The 23,058-nt window shown below is 41.8% G+C and overlaps 1 protein-coding gene across 1 annotated transcript in view; it reads right to left on the minus strand.

Moving 5' to 3' along the window:
- Window positions 1-814: 814 nt before the first annotated feature.
- The window catches only part of RABGAP1 (RAB GTPase activating protein 1), a 56,354-nt gene continuing 34,110 nt past the window's right edge, over window positions 815-23,058 (minus strand). The window contains exons 13-25 of the mRNA XM_008642145.2: window positions 17,910-18,023; window positions 17,104-17,178; window positions 14,792-14,917; window positions 14,188-14,331; window positions 12,607-12,648; window positions 12,153-12,281; window positions 9,339-9,431; window positions 8,251-8,361; window positions 5,456-5,560; window positions 4,892-4,975; window positions 4,027-4,098; window positions 3,339-3,536; window positions 815-2,538 (exon numbers count right to left, since the gene is read on the minus strand). Of these exons, the coding sequence (XP_008640367.1) occupies window positions 2,416-2,538; window positions 3,339-3,536; window positions 4,027-4,098; window positions 4,892-4,975; window positions 5,456-5,560; window positions 8,251-8,361; window positions 9,339-9,431; window positions 12,153-12,281; window positions 12,607-12,648; window positions 14,188-14,331; window positions 14,792-14,917; window positions 17,104-17,178; window positions 17,910-18,023 (1,416 nt within the window). The 3' untranslated portion in view covers window positions 815-2,415. The remainder of the gene's footprint in view (window positions 2,539-3,338; window positions 3,537-4,026; window positions 4,099-4,891; window positions 4,976-5,455; window positions 5,561-8,250; window positions 8,362-9,338; window positions 9,432-12,152; window positions 12,282-12,606; window positions 12,649-14,187; window positions 14,332-14,791; window positions 14,918-17,103; window positions 17,179-17,909; window positions 18,024-23,058) is intronic.

The raw sequence follows: 23,058 nt of genomic DNA on the forward strand, positions 1-23,058 counted from the left end.
TCCCTTTGAGGAAGACAAGTGGATGAAGTGTTCTGGGCTTGGGTTGCTTCCACCTCTCCCCTACTTACCTTTAAACTTTCTCTAAAGGTTGCAATTACTGAGAAACTGCAGAGCTGCCTTACCAAGGGAGCCACCTCTGCAAAGACAAAGAAGTGGAGACCACACACAACCACATAATACAATTCTTTTAAAGCAAAATATGGCTGGAAAAGTGACATCCCAGCAGCCTCCTAGAGCAGGGCTGCTTCCTGAGTCACCTTTGGTTGTTTTGGTGACAAGAATCCATTTGTACTCCTGGCTATCTCTGCAGAACACAGGGCTGGGGAGCAGAGCTGCCCCACAACCCAATTAGTGCAGCCCTGCAGTCGCACGGCTGAGCCCGTGCTCAGCCACGGCTACAAAACCCTGCTGAAGATGACATGAACCACACTTGACCCCACAGAATTTGTTACTGATGGTGATAAGCAGAGATAGCCTACATTTATTTTGCAGATTCAAGCAGAATTTGGAGGGCCACGGAAAAAAAAAAGTTCTAAATTGGACATGTTTGAGAAATACTGAGTCACAAGTTTCAAGCTGCACAAGGTCATTTTTGCAGTTTCTTTTTTCAAAGCAAACCCTAGATTTTATTATATAAAACTAGTGTTGGCAGCACTCAGAACATGCAGTCTTTTTTAGCAAAGCCCTTTGCAGCATGACTATGGTTTCAGTCTTGGAGAAGCCTACAGATGCTACTGCTTCTACTTTAAGACCAGAATTAGCTTTATATTGCAAAATATTTAATAATTTCCTCTTCAAATGAAATGAAACAACAAAATAGTTATACAATTTTACTAGTTTATATTTCAATTCATAAAGTATACACACTGCAACTATGCTACCACAATGTCCACGCATCTAATATTGATGGAGTTACAGTATTTTTTTTTTTTTTTGGTATTAAACAATAGAGATAATGTATGCAGTTAAGGAAAAAAGCTTGGACATAGCATGTTCTATCCGGTAGTTACAGAGTACATTAGCTAGCATTAGTACAGTAAACAAGAAAAAGGTAGAAATACAAAATAAACCAAATATCTTTATATACAAACCAGTGCCTCTTATTGTTACCAGCTTATACTCACACTGCACACAAAATTTATCCACTGATGCAATAGATACTTCAGCATAACACAAACCATTATAAATTAAAAAAATTACAAGGTGCAAAACTCCATTCTACAGCTTTCTGGTGAGAACTCAATACAATCCAAGGAATGAGAACTCCAAGCACTTTTAGCACCTATTAGTGCAACTGCATTGAGCGTGAAAAATGACCTACACCACCTCAGAACGCTACCAGGGAAGCGAGTTGGACAGCTAGAGATGCTCGCAGCTACACTCGCGCTGTGATTTTTGCCTCATATATATCTCAGTTTATTGTTTCTTTGTCCCATTCATACTTATGTGCAAAACTAAAACCTGGGAGCTCTGTCTGAGCTCCGCAGAAGGCCTGCTACAGCCGGGTAAAAACAAACAAACAAAAACAAAACAGAAACCTGACAAAACCCAGACAGACTCCATTGAATGTCAGACCATCCACATAACTCGTACTTATCAGCAGTCCTGGTGCTGATTTGGGATTTGAATGCTGTTGATATGTGGATCAAACAATATGACACAAGTGAAACAGAAATTTGCCAACGATTCCGATTATTCTTGTCTAGCACTTTGACAAGTCTCCCAGCCTCCGGTGGCGAATTTGTTTGGCAGTCCATGCCAAAAAAGCCCAGAGTTGCATAGAATTGATTAGTAACAGAAAGAAATGCCAAACACAGAGAGATGGATGCTGCATCTACTAGAACAAAGTGGGGTTGCTCGACAGGAATGCTGAAATCATCCCCATTCATAAAGCAAAACATGTCACCTCCTACTCTCCATTTCCTACCTCTGGGGACTGCTTTCTGGCACTGATGTAGTTCTTGATAAAGTTGTATTTTTTTTGTTGCATTTTTTCTTTTTCTTTTTTTTTTTTTTTTACTTTGTTAGTGACACTTTTCCTTTCAAATAAAATATTAAAAAAGGTTATAACTGTAAAAAAACCTATCATATGTAAACTTAACAATTAGGGTTTGGTAAGTTCTCGTACCTAGTCTGTGAAAAGCCTCCAGCCAGACGCAGAATGGAGTGTTTCTCTGAAGAGCTTCAATCTAGCTACATCACCTGTTAAATATCAGTAGTATGAACATCCCATGTCTAGCAATAAAACCTCTCTTGTGTTTCCATCCTCTTTATCACTGACCTATTGAAATCCTGACATGCTGTGTTTCTATTATATTTACATTCTGGTCCTCTCACATCACAGAATTAAACATCTGGCCAAGGAAGGCAACAAAAGGTGTTGTGTTAAGAAGGTGTGTTTGACAGAACTGCTTTTCAACAAGTCTCTTTTCCTTGGACTCCAGTCACTGTTTTTATAGAGCTTATTGTTCTGTTGAACCACGTTTTCTTTGCAGCTTGTACTTCATTCAGGGCCAGACCCAAATGGTGCTCCAAATCCTGCAAACAGAAGAGTAATTTCATTATTTTGTTATGTATTCACAACACAAGGTTGTAGGAGTTAAACCCAGAAGGCTTCAGAACATCTACAAACTCTTGGCCACTTTGTAAGTTAAACAAATCTTACATAAATTAAAAGCAGTACAACAAGCTGACAAAGAAAAAAAAAAAAAGCTCTGAAAAGCAAAATAAGACTTGTGTCATTGCCCTTAGTGAAACATTCCACTTTCTTCAGTATATCCAAACTCTTTCATTCTCTCCCATCTGAGGAGGAGCTATTCCCACAGGAAGTGGACTTTCTACAAACTAATTTTTACCCTTCTGTGAACGAGCAGCACTGACATATCAGTTTTAGGCTAAAAGCACAGTGTTGTCATATTTTACAGAAATACCTCAAGTACCTGGAGTGCTTTGCAATCATGTTTTAAGAAACATGTCTAACATTTGTCAATGTTACTTCTTCATTTAGTACTGATTGTGAGATAAAGACATGCATGATTCAGTACTCTTGGGCTCCTTCCAAGCAGTTGCAGGAGATCAGGCAGCCAGCACTGCACTGCAGACAGGCAGATGTCTGGAAGCTGTAGTGGCTGCTAAATACAGTTCATGCAATTTCAATTAAATCGTCTGCATACAGCAAGTTTCAGACGCAGTGTTTGGTTAAATAACCCATGCAGGAAATAGCAGGTTATAGTTTCAACCAACAGGATCTGTTCCAATCCCTCTACAACTCACACACACATTTTTCTAGGAATGCAGACACGCTGCACAGACTACAAAACAAACCTCCAGAGCATTACCTGTATTTTACATTCCGCCTCCACAAGCTGCAGCTTGGTCTGGGCCAGCTCAAGCTCCATTTCCCTCAGCTGATTTTTCAGTGTTTCCTTCTCCTCATCCGTGTCCTCGTCTGAACCATCCTTAGCAGTGCTGGCAACCTTCACACGGCCTTCCTTATTGAAGAACTCACGGCAGTGCTCGCAGTCATCCACCTTTTGCTAAAGTAAACACCTGGCTGTGAGCGAAGTGCTGGGGCTATGATCAAAGCCTGTCCTGCCTCTGCTCTGGAAGAGCAGCCCAACACCAGAGGAACCACTAATGGGAACCTTTGGGGAGGCACAGCCAAGCAGGAACTCTTGCCATCCCCAGACTCACGGCTTTGGAAACACCCCTGTGTTGTTTTGCTACAATAATGGGCTCTATCCCTCCCCCCTGTTACTTTAAGGTAAAAGACAGTCAGAGAATCTCTTCCAGAAAAAAAAGACCCCTCAAAGAAACCCCAGCATCGAGATTAGCATGTAACCATTATAGCATGAGAGGGCCCACAGTTACTCACCTTTTCTCCCAGGTCTCCCCCTTATAATCTTCTCTTTTATCTACAGGGACTCTCAGCCACCATTTTAGTAAGGAAATAAATTGTGTGTTTGCTGCTATGATTTTGCTTAGAGATTGAAACATTGTAGACTGTGGATCTATCTGTTCTCTTACCCGTATTTTCTCAATTTCAGCTTTATTTGCTGTTTGTTGCTTTTCCAGTCGCTCACTCAGCTGGGAACAAATCTGACAAGCAAAATTATGTTACCAGACCATTCATAAATGTAAATTCCTTCCCAAATGAATGCTAAAGCACAAATAAATGCTGTTGCAATATTAACATGGATAGTCTACGGACTCTTAGAAAGCTAGAAAAATTGGGATGCTGCATTAAGCTGTCTCATTGTACCTTTTCCCATTCTCTACATATTCTTCTATCCCCACAGGAAAAGGTGCAGTTCCAACATAAGTTATTAGCAGAGTTTGGCCTTGCTAAAGGAGCCAGTAAAGGTTAGGAATAGCATGGCCCTTTTGTTGCCTTTGGGAGAAAAGAACAGGCAAGACAGAGTAGTAATTAATTCCCTGAGACCTGTTATGGGCCTACTAAAGAGACACATGAATTTGCTCCCTTGATACCTTGTGATCAGGAGCTTGAGTGCCAAATCAAAGCCTTGAAAGGAAAAAGGCATCCTTTTTTTTTATTTCTTAGGTGCATTTGATTGACAAAGGGAAGGTAGGAGAGAACCTTTTTTGGCATGAGGTGAACCTTTGATGTCCCAGAGCCCATTTGAACAAGGTTTGGCTGTGACTGAGGCTGTGGTGACTCCTGATCTACACATACCCACATCAGGGGCAAACAGGACTGACTACTTCAGGATCTCGGCCAAAGAAAATGCAAAACCAGCCACCGGCTTCCCATTTAGAACAGCTGTGTCCTCAAATGCATGGCACAGATGACATTGGTTTCCAGAAATCTCCTAAAATACCTGAAAGTCTTGTACTTTGATAGCAAACCACATCATCATGGAGTTGTACTTACCTGCTTGTAGTCACCAATAATAGAGCTGTTCTTTCTGATCTCTGACTCTGCCTTATCTAGTTCCCTGCGACACATTTCCTTCAGCTGCCGGAAAAAAAAAAAAAAAAGAAAAGAAAGGGTTTATTTAGTTATAGTCTGAAAAATACCCAGGTGGTATTTCCTCCTTCTCCTTAACCTCACTGCTCAGCTTGACCCTGGGACCCAGAGCCCAGCTCAGCTCCATGCAGGCAGGGAAAAACGGGGCTTTGCTGGCCATCACTGACAGAACAGTGGGCTAGCCAAGGGAAGGAAGGATTCAAAAAGTGCTGACAGCTGAAGTCCTGCACTGCCTCTCTGTGCAGCATCTCCGGCACAGGCTGAGACTTTGTGATTTCAAGTTAAAAATTCCCCACCCTATGAAGCACCTGGCAGGAAAGTGCCGAATTCTGCTTTGCTGACGTCCTTTACACCACAGAAGAGAGACAAACATGACTTAGAACATTAAGCCCTTCCCACACTTGTCACTTTTTATTTTTATCATTTCTGTACTGTACAGAACAGTGAGAATGACAGAAGTGCCCCAACCTGAGCGGATTCTTCCTCCAGGCGCCTCTTTTCTTCTTCTGCATCAATCAGCTTCTGTTTGGTCATAAGCAGCTCCTTATTGAGGGCATCTGCCTTCTCCTCTGCCTGAAACACAGAGTGCAGGCTGAGCAGAGGCTTCCCTGCTGTGCCTCCACCAGGACGGAGCCAAGAGTGCAGCTATTCCAGTCTTACAAGGTTTGGTTCATTGTTATTAAAAAAATACCACTTTATTCTGAAAATTATTTCTCTAAAACTTCCCGTCTGCAATAGCAAAGCAGCAACACATCAAAATTAATCACACTATTACCACTACACTCCAGCCCTCCAAAAATGCCTCCTTGAATTCAGTGATTAATTTTAGCAAAACTGGAGCAGGGATTGCTCCAAAGAAATCCAATAGCAGAAATAAGTTTCATTTTCTCATACAGTCTGGAAGGTGACCAATGCATTCTGAAGACAACCAAAAGCACAGAACAGCTCAAAGTGTGCAAGATCACTAAAAGACAATAACCAGCTCAGACCTAAGTTTAATTTGCAAACATTCACCCTTGCAATGAAAACAGAATTAACGCAAAATGCCTCTAGAATGTTTAAAAAGCCCCCCGAACTCTATGACACTTCCCAATGGATGTGATACCATCCCAGAAAATACATGAAAAAATTGAGCTGCCAAAGCAAACATAAGAATCAGGCCACTCTCTCCTTCGTCCTTAAAGGAAAGAAATGTCCCACCAGAAGCCAACAATCCCTTTTTACTGCAGTTTTTCAAGTATAAAAATATATTGTTGAAAAATTTCAAGCTCTTTATAAACCACTAAAAACTCTGCCAAGTTAGACGTCTTTTCCTGTCTCATACACACAACACAGCACTTCCCAATAGGTGTATGGATTCTTCATAAAAATAGATCAATAACTCAACTGATATATAAAATCTTCAGAAACTACCTGTACCAATTCCCTTCAAAGGAAGAAAATCAGAAAGTGAATTTTAGTCCCTTAAAGTCCTGCTGATCCTTTCAAAAAGATGGCAAAGGAAAACAGAACATCTTTTCATTATAGATGGGGTTTAAGCTGTTTTAAAGTTAAAGAACGCTGGGATGTAGGAGTCCAACAACAGTAGAAAAATGAAGCCTATTTTCTGGTCTAGTGAAAGGATATTAAGGAAATTCTTGTATTTCCAAATGCTTTGTTTTGATCTTTTAGGTTGCAGATTTCAGACATGCCATGTAGATATTAGAAAAGGTGTGTTAAACAGTGTCCTTTGGTACTTTCCTTTCAAGACCTCAGGCTGGCAGAATGAAACTTATCATTTCAGGATCCAATTAGAAGAATTTATCGTGTCCTAAAGTAGGATCAAACCTACCTATCTCCTCCAGGGGATAACCCAAGTGCTGCCAACATCATTTACCACCCTTGAATACAAGACTATTATATATCAAATGAAGCATATCAATTTTGCTTAATTTTGTTCTTCTCCCAGCTCTCCATTTAAAAAAACAATGTAAAAGTATCACCGTGTCTCATGCAGGCTCAAGCAGTCACAAACAACAGTTAAAAACTGATAGAAAAAGCTTCTTCAGGACAATTTTTGCTGGAGTGCACCCCCTGAGTGCCACTGCTGGGCTATCATCAGTGTGGAGCTTCTGGAAGCTTCACTAATGAAGGGAAAAAGCCCAGGTAAGAGGAGGTGAACATACCAATGTGTGGTGAAAACCTGCTTCTGGAACATACTTCTATGATTCACATTTTAACACCTAAGAACAGGAGAGGTAATAAACCCAAAAGTCATAAACCAAACCTCATTAAGAGCAACATTCACCCACTGGCATCAACATTTACTATGAATAGTTTTCCAACAGCAAGTTTCCAGGAGACCGTGGGAAACCTTAAATTGTCTGAGGCACATCCAGTGAAACATTTTAAAGCCTGTCAGCTCCTGCACTGTACAACTTTCAGAAGTCATTTTCCTTTGAGATTTCAGAAATGCACTTATCTTGGTACAGAACAAGAATGGCAAAACATGAGCACTTGAACTCTTCCCCTCATCTCCCCAAGCAGACAGACTAAATGTGTTCTAGCCTCCCCTGTGCTAGAAATGCCAGTACCTTTCTGTCTCTGCATGTCCTGGAAAAAAAGAAAAAGCATATCCTAGTAAGATCTCCCACAACTGAATATGTAAAGAAGGGAGTGGGACAGCAAGCTGAAAAAAAATTCCTGTAACACAAAGCAAACCTGAAGTTTCCTCCTGAGAGCTCTACTGATCTGGAAACATCCCAGGATGAGTTCATACGGGCACATTCCAACAAGCCAAATGGAAACCACAGCAACATTTTCAGAGTTGCCTGAGGTACCTGAGAACCTGATCCATGCAGAGCCAGACAGACTTTCAAGTTTATCAGGCACTTTGCAAAGCCTGTCTGCTATGAAATTGTATTCATAAAAATCCCAGGAAAACACAGTCCAGCATCCATGTCATGATCTCTGTGATGGTTCAAAGACTTGACACAGCTCCTGCTAGACTTCTTTAGAGAAGAGAAAGTAACTACTCAAGTACAGGCTCTCCTTTCCCTGCAGTTATTCTGAATGCTTTTCAGGGTAATGAGTATTTCAGTCAGCACTCCTGTTTTTCCCATGGACCTCTGCCACAGGCCTATACTTGTCCATGTGCAATAAGGATGTGGAGGAAGGAATCCTGTCCCACACAAAAGAAGTACTCCATGTATCTCCTCTCCAGTGAGAGGAGGAACAAGGAATTATCCCTTGTCTGCCCTACACAGCATGAGGACATGTCTTACATTGTCCAAGTCCTTCCTCAGTGCAATCTTGCTGGTGACCAGCTCGTGGGCGAGGTCGTCGTTCTCCTGCTCCAGTCTCATGTTGGCTTCCTGCAGGCGCCGGTTCTCGCGCTGCGGGGACACAAAGTGGCCGTCAGGGAAAGGCTGCCCAGGGATTGCCTCTGACACACAGAGCTTCCTGTGCTCACACACAAATGCCCACCGTGCATCTCCAGTATGCACAGACAGTTCTACCTCCATGAAATTCCCTGGAACAGAACTAGCCAGCCGTAGTGTAAAGGTAAAATAAATACAGGATTAGCCTTGAGAAGACACCAAGTATGAATAACTCTGCTCAGCCATTAGTTGTTGAGCTACAGAAACGTTTGTGAAGCCTGCAATAGTAGGGTATCATTCTGCCATTGATACCTTGCCAGGAGTTTCCTACAAGTACTGCTTTTCTAGGCTCAAAATTGAATTTACATGCTGCAAACAGGTAAGAGAGGAGAATTCTGGGAAAAATACTCTATTTTCTCCTTCCTGTTACAACTCCTAGCACATAGATGGATACTAAAGAAGGTTTACATAAAACTGATTAAAATACATGAATTTGTTGTATATATGTCTCTCTGTGTGTGTTATTGTGGTATGTATATGCATACATAACTTTACATGTGTAATTTATCCCTGTATTACATTTATTTGATAAATAAACTATATATAAAATTATATGCTTAGGGCAATATACATCATTTGAAATTAGGAAGAGGAGTAAAGGTGGGATTATCATCATGGAAGGCAGAGTTAGAATCAGTCAGGCATTTCCTTTCTGTTCATGGCTTGTGGTGCAATCAGCACGTTAAACAGGCTCTACTGAAACAGTTCTATAAGCCCAAATAAAATTCATCCTATTCATTTTCTTGCACAGCTGGGCTCACAACAACCCCATCCTGATTAACGTTGCCAATACAGAGGCATTCCCTTCACGTTCATTGAGCTGATGCCCCTGTTGCATCCAAATTGGTCAGAAAACAAAACCAGCTCAAAAAAAAGAGTTCAAGTAGCAACTTCCTGTTTGTTAAATCAGACTGGAGAAGGTAAAGCCTTACCTCAAATCTTTCTATAGGGTCCTCCTGTTGAGCTTGCTGCTCTCTCATGGTATGATACTCTTTTTCATATTTCTTCAGCTTCTTCTGGCTAATCTAAATTAAAGCAGCCCATTAGTTCCTGCCCAGAACATTGATAGAAGAACACAACACACACAGGATTATGGAACAAGCTTCAGGCAACTCCTGCCTTCTACAAAGCACAGCTCATGGCTTCAGCCAGTTCTGAGTGTCAAACCCTCAGGGATGGTCAAAAACTCGGTTCCACTCAATATAATGACAGCAGCCTTTTCCTTTTATCCTTTTGTGGAATACAGGGAAGGTTTCAAAAGCCACCCAGAGCATCCTGCCCGAGCTCCCCCTTGGTGCTGCACAGCTCCCTGGTGCTCCACACACTGCAGAGCTTCAGCAGAACAGAACCCTGCGAGACGTGGTTCATTTTTGGACTGGCCTGATGCTGAGCCTTCTACAGCTGCTTTTTCAGCTGTAACATTTATCATCACACAGAAGTATTTGGTTTACTTTACATGAGACTGTAAATGTTGAAAGGGCAAGTGCAGGCTCAGCTGACATTTCTGCCAGTGTCACTCAAGCTCAGCAGAAAACAGCCCCATCCCTGAGCTGCCAAGGTGTCTGGGCAAGCAGCAGCACCTCAGAGGCACAAGTGCTCTGTCCTTGGCTCTGACACACACAGCACCAGCAAAGCCACTCTCACAGGCCCCCAGGTTCCCCTTCTGTGAGAAGGGACAGAAAGGTGATGTTGAATTCAGTATTTTGTGCCCCGTGTTCAAGTCCTGCAGGGACAGGGAACGCGAGGGAAGCTGTAATAGATCCTGACCAGCATTTTCCTGGTGTCACCTGTGTCACAGGTCACAATGGTTTAGCAACACAGACCACGCCAAGATCACTGTGAGCATTTCACATGCAAGACATTATGCACCTAAATGAAATCTCTAGCATTAAAAGTTGCACCTAAACATTTATTATTATCTCAGTAAACCAAATAAATGTAAAAGCTGTAGCTAAGACTTCCTCTTTAAAAACTCTTTTCTGAGAAACAGGTTGAATTTTACATGCATAAATGACAGGCAGAATGGAAAACATGTTTGGTTTCCCTGAAGTCTGGTTTTATCGTTAACAGCCTTCCTTGGAAGGAGCTGCAGAAAGCGGTGGCCAAGCTCCCTCTAGTGAGAGCTGATCAGAAACACCTCCCTGCTCTCGGGGGAACATTTCTTTGGAGATGCCAACCATTTACCTGGAGTCAGTCCAACCACACCACAACTGCAGGAGTTATTCTTGCACCCCAGACATCCACTCAGAGAATTAACCCTTCACTGACAATGGAGTCGGTAACTTGAGGAGATTATTTCACTGCTCTGCCCCTGCTCAAACACTGCCCAAATTTTGGGGTTTCACACCCCAAACCTCCTGCTACGTAAAGTTAGATCTTGACAAGTGAGGCATCCACCATGCCAGAAGAAAGGAAGGCAGGCACACCACTGCATTTTTATCTTCCATTTTTCAAGTGCATTAAGCCAATTTTGCCTTTTTTAGGTGATCTTGAGCAGATTTGTCATTGTCACAAATTCTGGGCATGGGAGGCCTGGGGAAGTCAGCAGGGATTCTGGGTTTGCAGAAATGAGCACTGATGTCCCACCACCTTTTTTCAGGGGCACAGGAGGCAGCAGCAGCTCAGCTAACATGTGTTTCTGAGAGAGGTTGTGAACTCCCCATCCCCATCCCAGGCTGGATGGCGCTTGGAGCAACCTGGGATAGTGGAAGGTGTCCCTGTCCTTCCACCCTGGCAGGGGGTGAAACAAGATGGGCTTTAAGGTCCCTTCCAACACAAACCATTCTGTGATTCTATGACTTGATGGGAACACTGAGGAGTGACTTTAACAATCTGGTGTTGTCTCCAGCTGATGACTTCCTGACCTCCTTTCCAGCAGAATGCTGTTCTAATCACAATGCCTTACCCAGGCTACTTCTCCCTTCCTATAAATTATTTATTTTGACATCAGACCCTTTTCTGCTCAAAGAAACACTTCCAAATACAGAGCTGGAGATTTCTACTGACAGCGAAGGACTTATATTTTAGGTCAAGGGACGCAATTATGTGCAGCACTCCCATCCAAGGAGGTGATACAGAAGTGTTCTGTTCCGAGCCCAGCAGCGCTTCCTCCACAACCTCTCCTTTAATGCCCCCAAAACATCCAGCACTCCAGGAAGCCAGGGGCAGCCTTGCCATGTCCACTCAGAGACTGCTTGTGGCACTCCACACAGCACTGGGAACACAGGGAATTTTGGCAGAGTGGGAAGAGGAATAAGTTGTTATTTGGAAACATAAAAGGCAAATGCACTCAGTTAGGATGATGTGAACCAGGTGCATGTGGAACATTTAATCTGTGGCTCCAGCTAAATGATTAGAGAGATAAAACAGCTTTATCCTTGATAATTCTGTAATTTCTACACTAGTTGCACACAAGATATGCTTGAACTCTGTGCAGAATACTGGTATCCACACTGCTACTACACCTGGATCACAAAACGTCTGGAATGTTAACACACCAGGGAAGTTGTGTACTTCCACACTGACACTACAAAGGATTCCTCAAAGGAATTTAAGGACACTTTGAAAAATGTCAGTGCATTTGACTCAGAATTAATCTCCATGATCATAGCCAATTAACCTGCACTTGCCCTTGGATAAGGGGTTGCCGGCTGCAGCTGGAGCCAGGAGCTTTTCCCAGGCTGAGCCTGCAGCTGGAGCCAGGAGCTGCTCCCAGGCTGAGCCTGCAGCAGCCCATCCCAGCTCACCTTCATGTTGCAGGCCAGCTCCATCAGCTTCTTGGCGTTCTCCTCAGAGCGGTACCGCTTGGGCAGCTGCACACGGAAGAACTTTAAAGCCCCTTCAAAGTCAGTCAGCAACAAATCATCCTTGGTAGTCTGGAGACAAGGAAAGAAACACCAGAAAAAGCCAATTTTGTACAGTTATTGAAATCCCAGAGACAATAAAGCAACAACAGCTTTGGAAAGCTCCAGTAACATCACTGCTTCTTAACCTTCTGCAAAGAGTGTTTCTGTTTCTGCAACCTTCTGTTCCACCCCCCAAAAAAAGCACTGTGCTGCACAGGACATGCCACATTACAGCACAGGTACCACAGGCAGTTGTTAGCATCTCAAGAAAACCAACGTATTTTTGTAAAAGGCATGTTAATTTTCACACGGTGCATGAAGATGCTTAAACCACAGTGTAACGGTGTATACTCACTTTTAACAATCCCAGTGCAACATTGAAGATAACACTTATTCCCTGGAAAGAAAATATAATGACAAAATAAATTAATTTCTCAGTATTTACAAGCTGGGACATGAATTTGTTTGGTGAGTTTTGTTGTTTGTCTAGTTTCTGTGAAAAAAATAACAAATATAAATCAAAAGCACAAAGAAAGACTTTGCAAACAACTGGCAAAATATCTTTACTGGAGAGTCATTGTAGAGAGCAAAACAATCAACACCAGTTTTACTGCCTCCTTAGCAGTCTGAAACTCTGAAATTATGCTGTGCACTTTATTTTATTTCTTAATGAGTAGTTGGTCAGCTCAAGATAATTTAGTTTTCATACAGCAACTTCTAAAAACACTGATTCAAATGCAGGAATATATACACCATTATATTAAATTCTGGTCTTCACAAACTGGGATAATTCATGTAATGAAAAGAAAGTGACTCACTTTAGGACAGAGTCCCACGACATCTATTTTGCCTCTACTCCTTAGAAGTGTTCTATTTATATTGTCCAATTAAATACAAACAGTTCTGCAGTCAGGAGTAGCTCACACCTTCTTCAGGGGTCCCACTCATAATCATGACACATTGCTCATCTTATTTCAAGATCCTGCCTTTCTTCTTCCCACCAACTTATTCTTCCACTATTACTTTAAAATGATGAAAAACCCCTTAAAACTTCCCTGTGAGCACATTTACTATTTATGAATTGAAAATGTGTTTCTAAACAAACAGAACTGATTTTCTCCATGCCATCTGCTGCCTTCTATTCCACTGGCACACAGACAAAGCAAGCAGCAGACACAGGGAAAGGGCAAAAACATTGACCAGGAGGTTTGTGAATGCTGAAACCCTTCAGTCAAGGAAAGGCAGGAAATTGGCCACTTCATAGGAACAAGTGCAGATCCAAGAAGAATGGATGCATAAAGTTACCCAGCAAATCATTAAATAACTCAAGGATGCTTCAGTACAAAATGGGATTTGTTCACTGATGGTAATAAGTGCTGACTGTAATTACACTGCTTACCCACATAGCACCACATACAGTGTTCTAAACATGATTACAGACAACGTCTCAACATAAAGAATTTTGCTCTCTAAATATAAGCTGTGAAATATAGAGAGACCTCAACTTTTCCAGGACAAAGAGCTCCAAGATTGTTGATTACCACCATGAAAGTTATCTGGGCCATTTTATACACCATGGCCTCCATGCAATAATATTATAGGGAAAAAAAAGGTTATCGTTGTGTATAATGTGACTTAAGAACAGAGGAACCCACATATTTGTCAATCAGCTCTCATCCCACTTTATGGAGTCTTCTCACATAGATTCACCAGTGCCATAGGAAATAGGAGATTATAATCTTTTCTATAGCTATTGATTCCTAATTTGTTTCTTTAAAATGCTGAGAATCTTTGTCATTGCAGAAATGTAACACTTCTACATAAAAATATCACACGCTTTGCTCTGAGAGAACAGATAGTAACAAGGACATGAACCAAGATAGTGACAAACTGTCAAAAGCTGGAAGCTGCGTGAGTCTCCAGTTAGAACACATACCTCACATAGGAGTAAGTCAATAATATGGAAGACCATGTAGAGAGGGAATTTTGCAGTGAACAGGGTCAGGAACCACTGGGAAGCATACATGTGTGCTTCAAGGCTGATGTCCAGAAAGTGGTTATACAGATCAGGAATGTATTCCTAAGAGTAAAACACACAGAAGCACTGAGAGTCAATTTGGGCTATTTTGGAACTGTAGCTGAACCCCCAAATTACAGAAGGAAGTTGGGTAGAGTGACCATCGGTGCACGTCCTGCATCCACCAGGCCTGACAGGAACGGGCCTGGGGGCCTCCCAAGGATGCCAAAGGCTTGTCCCAGGGTGGATGCCCAGCAGGACCTGGAGTTTGCCTCAGCAGGACCTGGCAGTGGCTGTGCTGACACCAGAGCCACAGCAGAGCCACTGCAGCTGTCAGGCACATCTGCCTTCCCAGGCCCTGCCAGCAGCACCACACTGCTCCCGAGACCTCTGCTAGAACCCCTGGGATGGTGCTCGCTCTCCACCCTTACTCACAGGTTACAAACACCATTCCCCCACGAGAAACAGCCAGAGCTGAACTGCAGGCTCGGGTCCGTTCACCCTCCTCGTGTGAGCCCCCCACCTGCATGAGGCGCTCCAGCTGATAGAACTTGCAGTGCAAATCTTCAAAGTTTTGTTTGAAAAGTTCCCTGAGTCCATAATCAAACATGATTTTGACCAGAACACTGAAAGCTTGCTCCTCAGGCATCTGTGAGACAGGAAAGTGGATTCAGCACCGAGCATTAAAACCTTTCACATCAGCTCAATCTGCCTGTACCTCCCTTCTCCCTCTGACTGAAAGGCTGAATTGCCACTACTTTTTAACCCAGTTTAAATGTAAACAAGAGTACTAACACACAAAATGAGGCTTAGTGTTGCAAATGGCATTTCAGTGGAATAAGCCACCTCTCAATCATTCAACTAAAAATACATCTTCCAGACATCAAGACCAAAGCAGTTTCTCCAATGTCTTTATTCCAAAACTCATCAGAACCTGAATCTTACAGATTTTGGCCAGCCTAACCCTTTGTCACCTATGTAAATAAGGCAGAAGAAGCATTACTAGAGGATGTTAAACAGGATCTTTCCCTTATTCTTAACAATCTATTTACCTTTTTCAATGACATTATTACATTTGATGTTTATTTATTAGATTACATGAGTAAGAGAAACCAGTAACTGCTAACAGAAGTTCCACATCTCACAACTCAGCACTGGTTTGGGAAATTTCAGTATCCCTTTCCTGCCAAAAACTGAAGAAACACTCAAAGCTCATCAGTGTTTTGACATTTTTCCCTGCCCTTAAAATTCAGTTTTTATATTTCTGTTGAGGAGTCTGACTTTAGGTCAATTGCTGGTTCCTATAAAGGACAGAACATCCATCTCAAGTATTCTATTATTAATCTGCAGATGGAGTTTATTAAAACAGAAAACTTTGCTGAAACATTCCAAACTAGTAGTGAAGGACTCGCAGAAACTTAATTTCCTTTTCTGCAAGATTTGTTTTTATTATTTATTTTCCCTAGCAGCCACACTCCAAAGGCTGACTTCAAAGAGAATCAAATAAAAAGAAACTTATTTGAAATTTAGTTTTTTTAAAATGCATACATTATTCCCAGAAGCCACAAGTATTGTTAAAGAGAGAACTCTGGAATAACACATGGCTCAGTCTTGAGAGTGAATCTCTCTAAGGCAAGGGACACATGACAATGAAAAGCTAAAAGAAAGCACATCTGTTTCAGTAAAAGCATTTGGTTTTGTAGCAGGAAGTGTTGCCCTTCTCCATCTGATTCAGTGAGGAAATAAAGAATTAACTGCTCATCTAGGAAATACTTCAGATTACAGTTACAAAGAACTAAAAAGTTGTTATCATTAATCACTTGGCTTTTGTTTCACAAGAATGGAGTTTACAATCTCTTCTGTATACTCCCCTGACTTTACAACAGTATGGAAAATCCTCCCCTGAAGGCCAGACTTCCTTTTCCACCAAAGACTGCAGAGAACTCTTCATGCTCAGCCCTCTGTGGCAGCAACATCGCTGAAAGCAGCTGGGGAAAAGAAACCTCAAAGAACTACTGGGTTCACGTACTCTGCAGTTCCAACTACCCTTGCAACAGAAACACTGACAAAAAGCAGACATTACTTTAAAATGGAACAGTCTATAAATACATAAATACAGATTTCTAATGCTCTTGTATTTCCCAAGCATCAGTGAATCTAAGACTTTTGCTCCTGACAACCATAAATCTCTCTCTAGCTTCTGAACACACCAGCAATTAAAGGATATTACACCGATGAGATCACTTATATCAACAGCAATTAAGTTTAAAAAAGCATAATACAGTTTCTTTTAAAAATATGAAGGTATTATTGTATCCTTCCCTAACCTCTCAAACCAAGAAGCACAAGGACCTACAAGACAACAGCCCACAGGCAGCACAGTCTGCACTGAGACCTAATGAACTGACATCCCTTCAATGTCCTAAATACTCTTCTGTGTACACAGGACATGGCAAACACCATCTGTATTCCTGACTGATTCCAATAGAAACATCTTTAAAAAAGCTTAAATCTGACCTTGAAACCCTGTAACAAAAACATTTACAGTGTTGTCTTATACACAAATTCCATGCCTACTACTGCTCGTGAGTACAAGCCTGAATGGAAGGGGTCCTAGAACAGGAACACAGGGGCATGAACGCTGAGTCCTTACAAACACCACAGTAAGTTTTAAACAGTGTACTCTTCCCTGTCTAAAATCACTTTATTACTGACCAACATATAAGTGGATGTGTGCCCTGTGGCCCTATTAGCTCAGAAGACATGCTGCTCTAGACATGTGCAGCAATACTTATTCTTAAACCTAAAACAACTGAGGGTAAACCCACCACTTACATGTAACAGCAGCACAGCAGCAAGAAAGGACTGGCCTTGGCAGTAGCCAATCTCTTCATCATACACAGAGTAGGCCTAGAAGAAGAATCAAGACTTTACTTGTACCGGTCTCCAGCTACAAACACAAATGAAACAGAACACTGCATTGAACACAGCTCCATACAATTGTCATGGATGGAGTGCAGCCACTGCCATTCAAACACAGGGAAAACCTGTATGAGAACCAAACTGGGACATACAGAGGCATACAGTGGCTGGTTACAGTGATGCACCAAGGTTGCTGCAGCCTATTAAACCACTTATCTGAGTGCTTTTATCTCTAAACAGGTGCCACAGGGACATTAGGAAGAGGAAGAAATACTAGGAGTTCAAAAGAAAGTGCCAGAAGCTTAAACCATTCCAGCTGAGACACCTGAATACACGGAGCTGCCCATTTTTGCTGATTTCTTCCTTTTAATAATCAGCTTCAGTGCATGCCTATGGCTTTATAACCTTGATGGAGGTACACAGTCATCTCCAGTTACATAATCTGTCCTGCTTCATCCGGGCTGACAGGTCAGGAATGATGTGAAGTCTTTGCACCAAACACTTCAGTGCAGAGGAATCCAGAAAGGCTTTAGGTCTCCTGTGTGAATAACCAGAACCAGCCCAACAGCTACAATGGAGACCAGCCTGAGCCTGGTGCCAGTGGCTGTCTCTGTGACAGATAATGGTAACACATCCCCCTTCTTCTCAGCCAACAGTGACACTGCTGCTGATGTTGAATACAAGTTACCAAAACCAGCCCAGAAGAATTTAAAAAATACCTTGCATATTTTGTACAGGGAGTCCTGGCCATCTCCCCCAGTATCTTTGAAATAATCATGAGCAGGGAACGTTCGATTGATGTCTCGGGTGATGGCACTGTCTTGTGGAGACTCCTATTAGAAAAGAAAATAATATGCAAATTAAAACACATCAAAAGAATATAAACTACAACATGCTAGGACTGAGACTTGGGAGATTAGCACTGGGTTCTCTGCACTGTTCTAAATTTAACAAAACCCAGTGTACCCCAGCAGAGCTGGCAGCTGCAGACCACAGCTGGGATAGTTTCGGGTACCTCAGCACATCTGGGGGGCTCACGGAGTGGCAGAAGGAGTACACACAAGCACACACGTTCCAGGCCAGGGCAGGGCAGATGCAGCCATCCCCCAGAGACTCCTGAATGCCAGCACTGCCCAGGCACATTCCTGTTATCCCACAACTGCAGCAGTCACAGTCAGCCGTAAGCAGCAGCTGTCCAAAATGCTGTCCCTGAGGTTCAGCTTGAGGAACCACTCGTCATCCCCTCCTCAGAACTCAACTAGAGAAAGTAGATGAGTGTGAGCCCTAGAGAGTGTCATACAGGAAAACATGAGGGAATGCAAGGACTGGTCCTGTATGAGCTGGGATTTCAGCATGAGGAAGATGCAACTTTGTTCTCTACATCACTCTGACGCCATCAGTTTCAGATGCCTTGGACATTTGGAAAGCTGAACAGTAAGAAAAAGGGGAAAAATCTATCCAAATAATCCATGTTTCTGTTAGGCAAATGGAAAAAGGTTAGAAGTAAAAGATAATAAAAAAAGTTCATGATGTAATCAGTGTAAAGAACATTCAATACAGCTTGTAGCTCTTTTTCTTCACAAAATGATTTTGCAAACAACAACAAAATGACCACAGCATGCTTCATTTTCTCTTCTGATTTTAATCCAAGGTTAATGCTCCTCTCTGGGGCTTAACACAGACATTTCATTAGGAAAGCATTATGCTGCTATTAGAATCAAAACCAGATTGTTTTGGAAATTATAACAAAAGTACTGTTCAGCACTCCAAATGATAATAATTAACATGCTAAAGAGGTCTGTCTCATTATAAGGAAATAAGAAACAAACAAAATCCAATGCTCAGTAAATTTCATATAAATGTACACCTTTTAAGTCAATTATGTGAATGGCTGGCTGTCAACTTCGGCTGGTTTAGCAAGCAGGGAAAGACAAAGCTCAGAAACAATTCTGAGAACTTTAAACATGTGAATACAAACTTAATGATAACTTTTAGTTTCTTTCAAGTTTGCAAGACTGAATTCCAGTGAAGTACCCCCAAGAGCACAGGTCCTGGCCACTGCCAGCAGCATCTCTGGTACCACACAAGTGGGTTTCCTGAGAGTCACCTGTGTTCTGCTGCAATAGCAAAATAATCTCAAATCCACTTGCCTTTTAAGCCACTTATTTAACAGCAGAGACCAAAGCATCTGCTTGGAAACTCTTAAGAGAGGATTCTCAAACAAATCACTCATTATGGCTAAAAAGAACTAATTAGTGGCCTCCCTGGCTTTGCGTGACTTGGTCAGCACTTGACTTCAGTGTCTCAGTACAATTCCTCAAGCAATCTAATGTGAGTTCCTGCAGCTGAAACACAGCTTGGGGAGAGAAAAATCAACGGAAATGATAAGGTTTAAAAAATGTTTTTCAAACCATGGCTTTGAAATCTCCCCATTAGTACAAACTGCTGCAATCCAAGCATTGTGTAACCTTTTCTTTACTCCTATTTTTATACCTTGCTGTGAGAATTGGCTCAATGGGCAATTTCTCATGCTTTCAGGGGACTGGAAACTGAAGGAAACCCTTCTGAACCCACACCCTTCACAAACTGGGATTGAAAAATAGAAAGCTAAGAATGACAGGAAGAAAAAGAAAGTAATAAAGAAAACAGAGTGGAAACCAGCCATGAGAACTGAGGCAAGTGTAGTGAAGATTAAAATTCTCATAACAGTTTACTGCTCTGAAGGAAAGCAGGAAAATGTAGATGCTCAGACTCACAATATGCCCTTCCTCCCCCTCTTTCATGCACTTTAAAATATTAGGCAAGTTATATTGAAGCCTTCCTCTCCAGCTGATTTAAACAGAAACTACGTGAGTAATTATGGAAACTAGGAGGCAGTCCAGCTGGGAAAAGCCCATTTATTCTGTCAGGCTGCATATAAAAGCATATTGGCTCCCACCTCCTAAACCTGACACATTTAAAAGACATTTTCCATGTATTTTCATGATCTTCCAGGGAGCATCCTGGGATGTGCAAACCATGTCATGCAGTTACAGCCTTGATCAACATATTCAGACTGAGACTGTGTTACTTTAGAAGCTTTTTCTGTAGCTTAAGGCACAATTAAAGGTATGGAAGAGCTGGAGTTCCCTCCTGCTGGGGCTGATCTACTTGCAGTTTTCAGCAGCTCAGGTTTATTCCTCCTAATCCCCTATATAAACCCAAAAGGATGAAGAAGAAGCAGCAGCAAAGAATTGCTAAAGGACAAGATCTGTGACGAAAAAAAACGAAATAAGAAACCTCCAGAGAACAGAGGAAGCTGCCTGCTGGAAACGGCTCATCACCCAAAGATCAGCTTCTGTCAAACCAGGCTCCTGGAGAAAATCCCCTGGGGGTATAACACAAACCCTGACCTGGACACAGGCTGGCTTCAGAACCACCACAGAAATGGAGAAATGGTGAGGGGACCAAACTTTGGGTTCCTCCTGCCCCAACCTGCAGAATGATTCCAAACTGGAATTTTCCTCACTGGGTGAGTTATCTGACACACCCACCACCAACCCAAACTGTGCCTGACTCTCACTCTTGCCACAATGGATCCATTTCCACATTCCAATTATTCCTTAGGAAGGTCCCACCGACTGCAAGAATTCTGCCACATGGTCAGAGATTACTGTGGGAAGGGTCTGGAGTCTCAATCCGTCAGTGGAATTTTCCTTGCTTTGCCCAGGGTGGGATCAGCACGTGGTGTGTTGCTGCAAGGCATGGACAAGCCACCCTGGAGTGCACCAGGGACAGATTCCAGCAGATCCAACAAGCAGAGAGAGCCAAAATTCACTGCAGCTTTCATGGCAGCAGCAAGGGTAATATTACACGATTGGGATAAGTTATTTTGAGCAGATCTGTACGTTTTAAGTACATTCAAAAACATTAAATGGTCTTTCGACAGCTATTTTGAGTGTTAGCAGGATCCTGTGCCACCAGGTCTATTTTGCAGGCTGATGGCATTCCCATAATTACTTTTATTAAGCAATATTTACATTCATTTTTACACAGAGTACACTTCCTGCATTTGTCTTTGCCCAAACCACTGGAGAAGGTTTTGGTAAGAGGAATTACACCTGTTACTGAGACCTTAAGGAAGTGACACAAAGCACGCTTTCAGAGTAATGTACTTGTTAACTTCCCATAAGGAATGCTGCCTGCAGAATGTGTTACCTGGAGTCAGCACTTACCAAGGACACTCACAGATAAAGAGTATTTGTGTAAAAAACCTGAATAATTTAGACAAATTTGGACTGGTTAGACACTGCAATTGGATACAATAGTGCATTGATACAGCATAGTTTCAGGCCAAATTTGGCAATATAGTGCAATTCTAAAAATAAAAGCGAATCCCATGTGATATCCAGCCCTTTCGTCCTGTTTGTTTCCTTTTAGGGCTCAAGTTTCCCACAGGAAAATTAAAGCGAGGAGTTTGCCTACAGTGCCCTGCAGCATGTATGGGTAAAGCATAAACACAAACCACGCTGGAAGGCTCTCCTGCTCCTGCACTTACTACAAGACTACTTAGAGCAATCAAGAGAAAAAGCCCCACCCACTGCCAGGGAACACACCTTCAGCAGCACAGTTACATAAAAGTCATCCGAGACAAGCCGTGAAAACATGTGACGTATCATTTATTTCTTAAATGTATTTATGATCCATTCAGACCTTTCAAATAAAGTGTACAAGTGCATTTCAGAATAAAAAACTACACTCTTCACACAGCTCTGTAGAACACTACATTTCATCAAGAAACTTGAAGCAAAAACTTCCTATTAAACCACCCATGCATCCTTTGGCTACAATAATATCACTTATCAACAAGTACTGCTAGTCAATTCCGAGTTCCCCTTGAAAGAGAAGGAGCATCCTAAAATATGCCATCCCTTCCAGAGACCTCTCTTTAAAGAGAGATTATTAAATAAATTAGCTAGGCTTTTAGGCAAAACAGTAAGGCTACTTAGTACTGTTGATGCATGATCCATATATTTGGAGAACAGGCAATCCCAGGCTATGTGAAATGCGTCAACAGCCCTTGAAATTTTAGTAGTATCAAGATTACATCAATCCAGAACAAATGGCAGACAAAAATGTAACCAGTGGAAAAATCACTGAAAAATGTGCAGTTTCTCATAGGATGGGAAGTGCTGATAACAGATTCAGAAAAGTGTTTATAAAATCTGCTAAGAACCACATTGACATTCTTAAAATTACATATTGTACAAAGCCCTAAACTCTGTGGCTGTACAACCACTGCGGTGTTAAACTGCTTGTCTGGGGATACATACACACACATATGTAAAATACACAGATATACTTATTTGAAAGCAATCAATTTAACATGGCAGTGACCGTACAGCTGCACAGCACACAAATATATATATGTATGTACATCTACAGCAAAAAGGAAACAAGCCAAGAGATGTATGACACAGCTGGGGTACACACCATCTCAAAAGTGAGTAATACATTTCTTGGAGTTTTAATAGCTCATAGCAAAATTACCTCTTGGAAATAATTATGCAAAGATTTAGAATCAGATATTTACATGCTTCCAATTTATCTAGTTCCATTTAATAATTAAAAATATGCAAGTATTATTTTAAATAAGTAACATTTGTCATTTTTGGCTCAACTGTAGTTTTTCTTATTATTAGTTGTAGTTGAAAAATCAGCTACAGAAATGTCTATTAAAATGATGGGGTGGAAGAACCCCTCTCCCCCGTATTTTAACAACAGTTCTGAGTTGGCACAACACAGGTAATTCTGGAGATCCAACATCAACTCTTCCTCAGCTGCCTTGTGCATGAGAACACCCTTTTCTTGTTTGAGCCAGAGCAGACC

This window comes from Corvus brachyrhynchos, unplaced genomic scaffold, assembly GCF_000691975.1.
Source record: "Corvus brachyrhynchos isolate BGI_N302 unplaced genomic scaffold, ASM69197v1 scaffold59, whole genome shotgun sequence".
In the NCBI taxonomy this organism is placed as follows: domain Eukaryota; kingdom Metazoa; phylum Chordata; class Aves; order Passeriformes; family Corvidae; genus Corvus; species Corvus brachyrhynchos.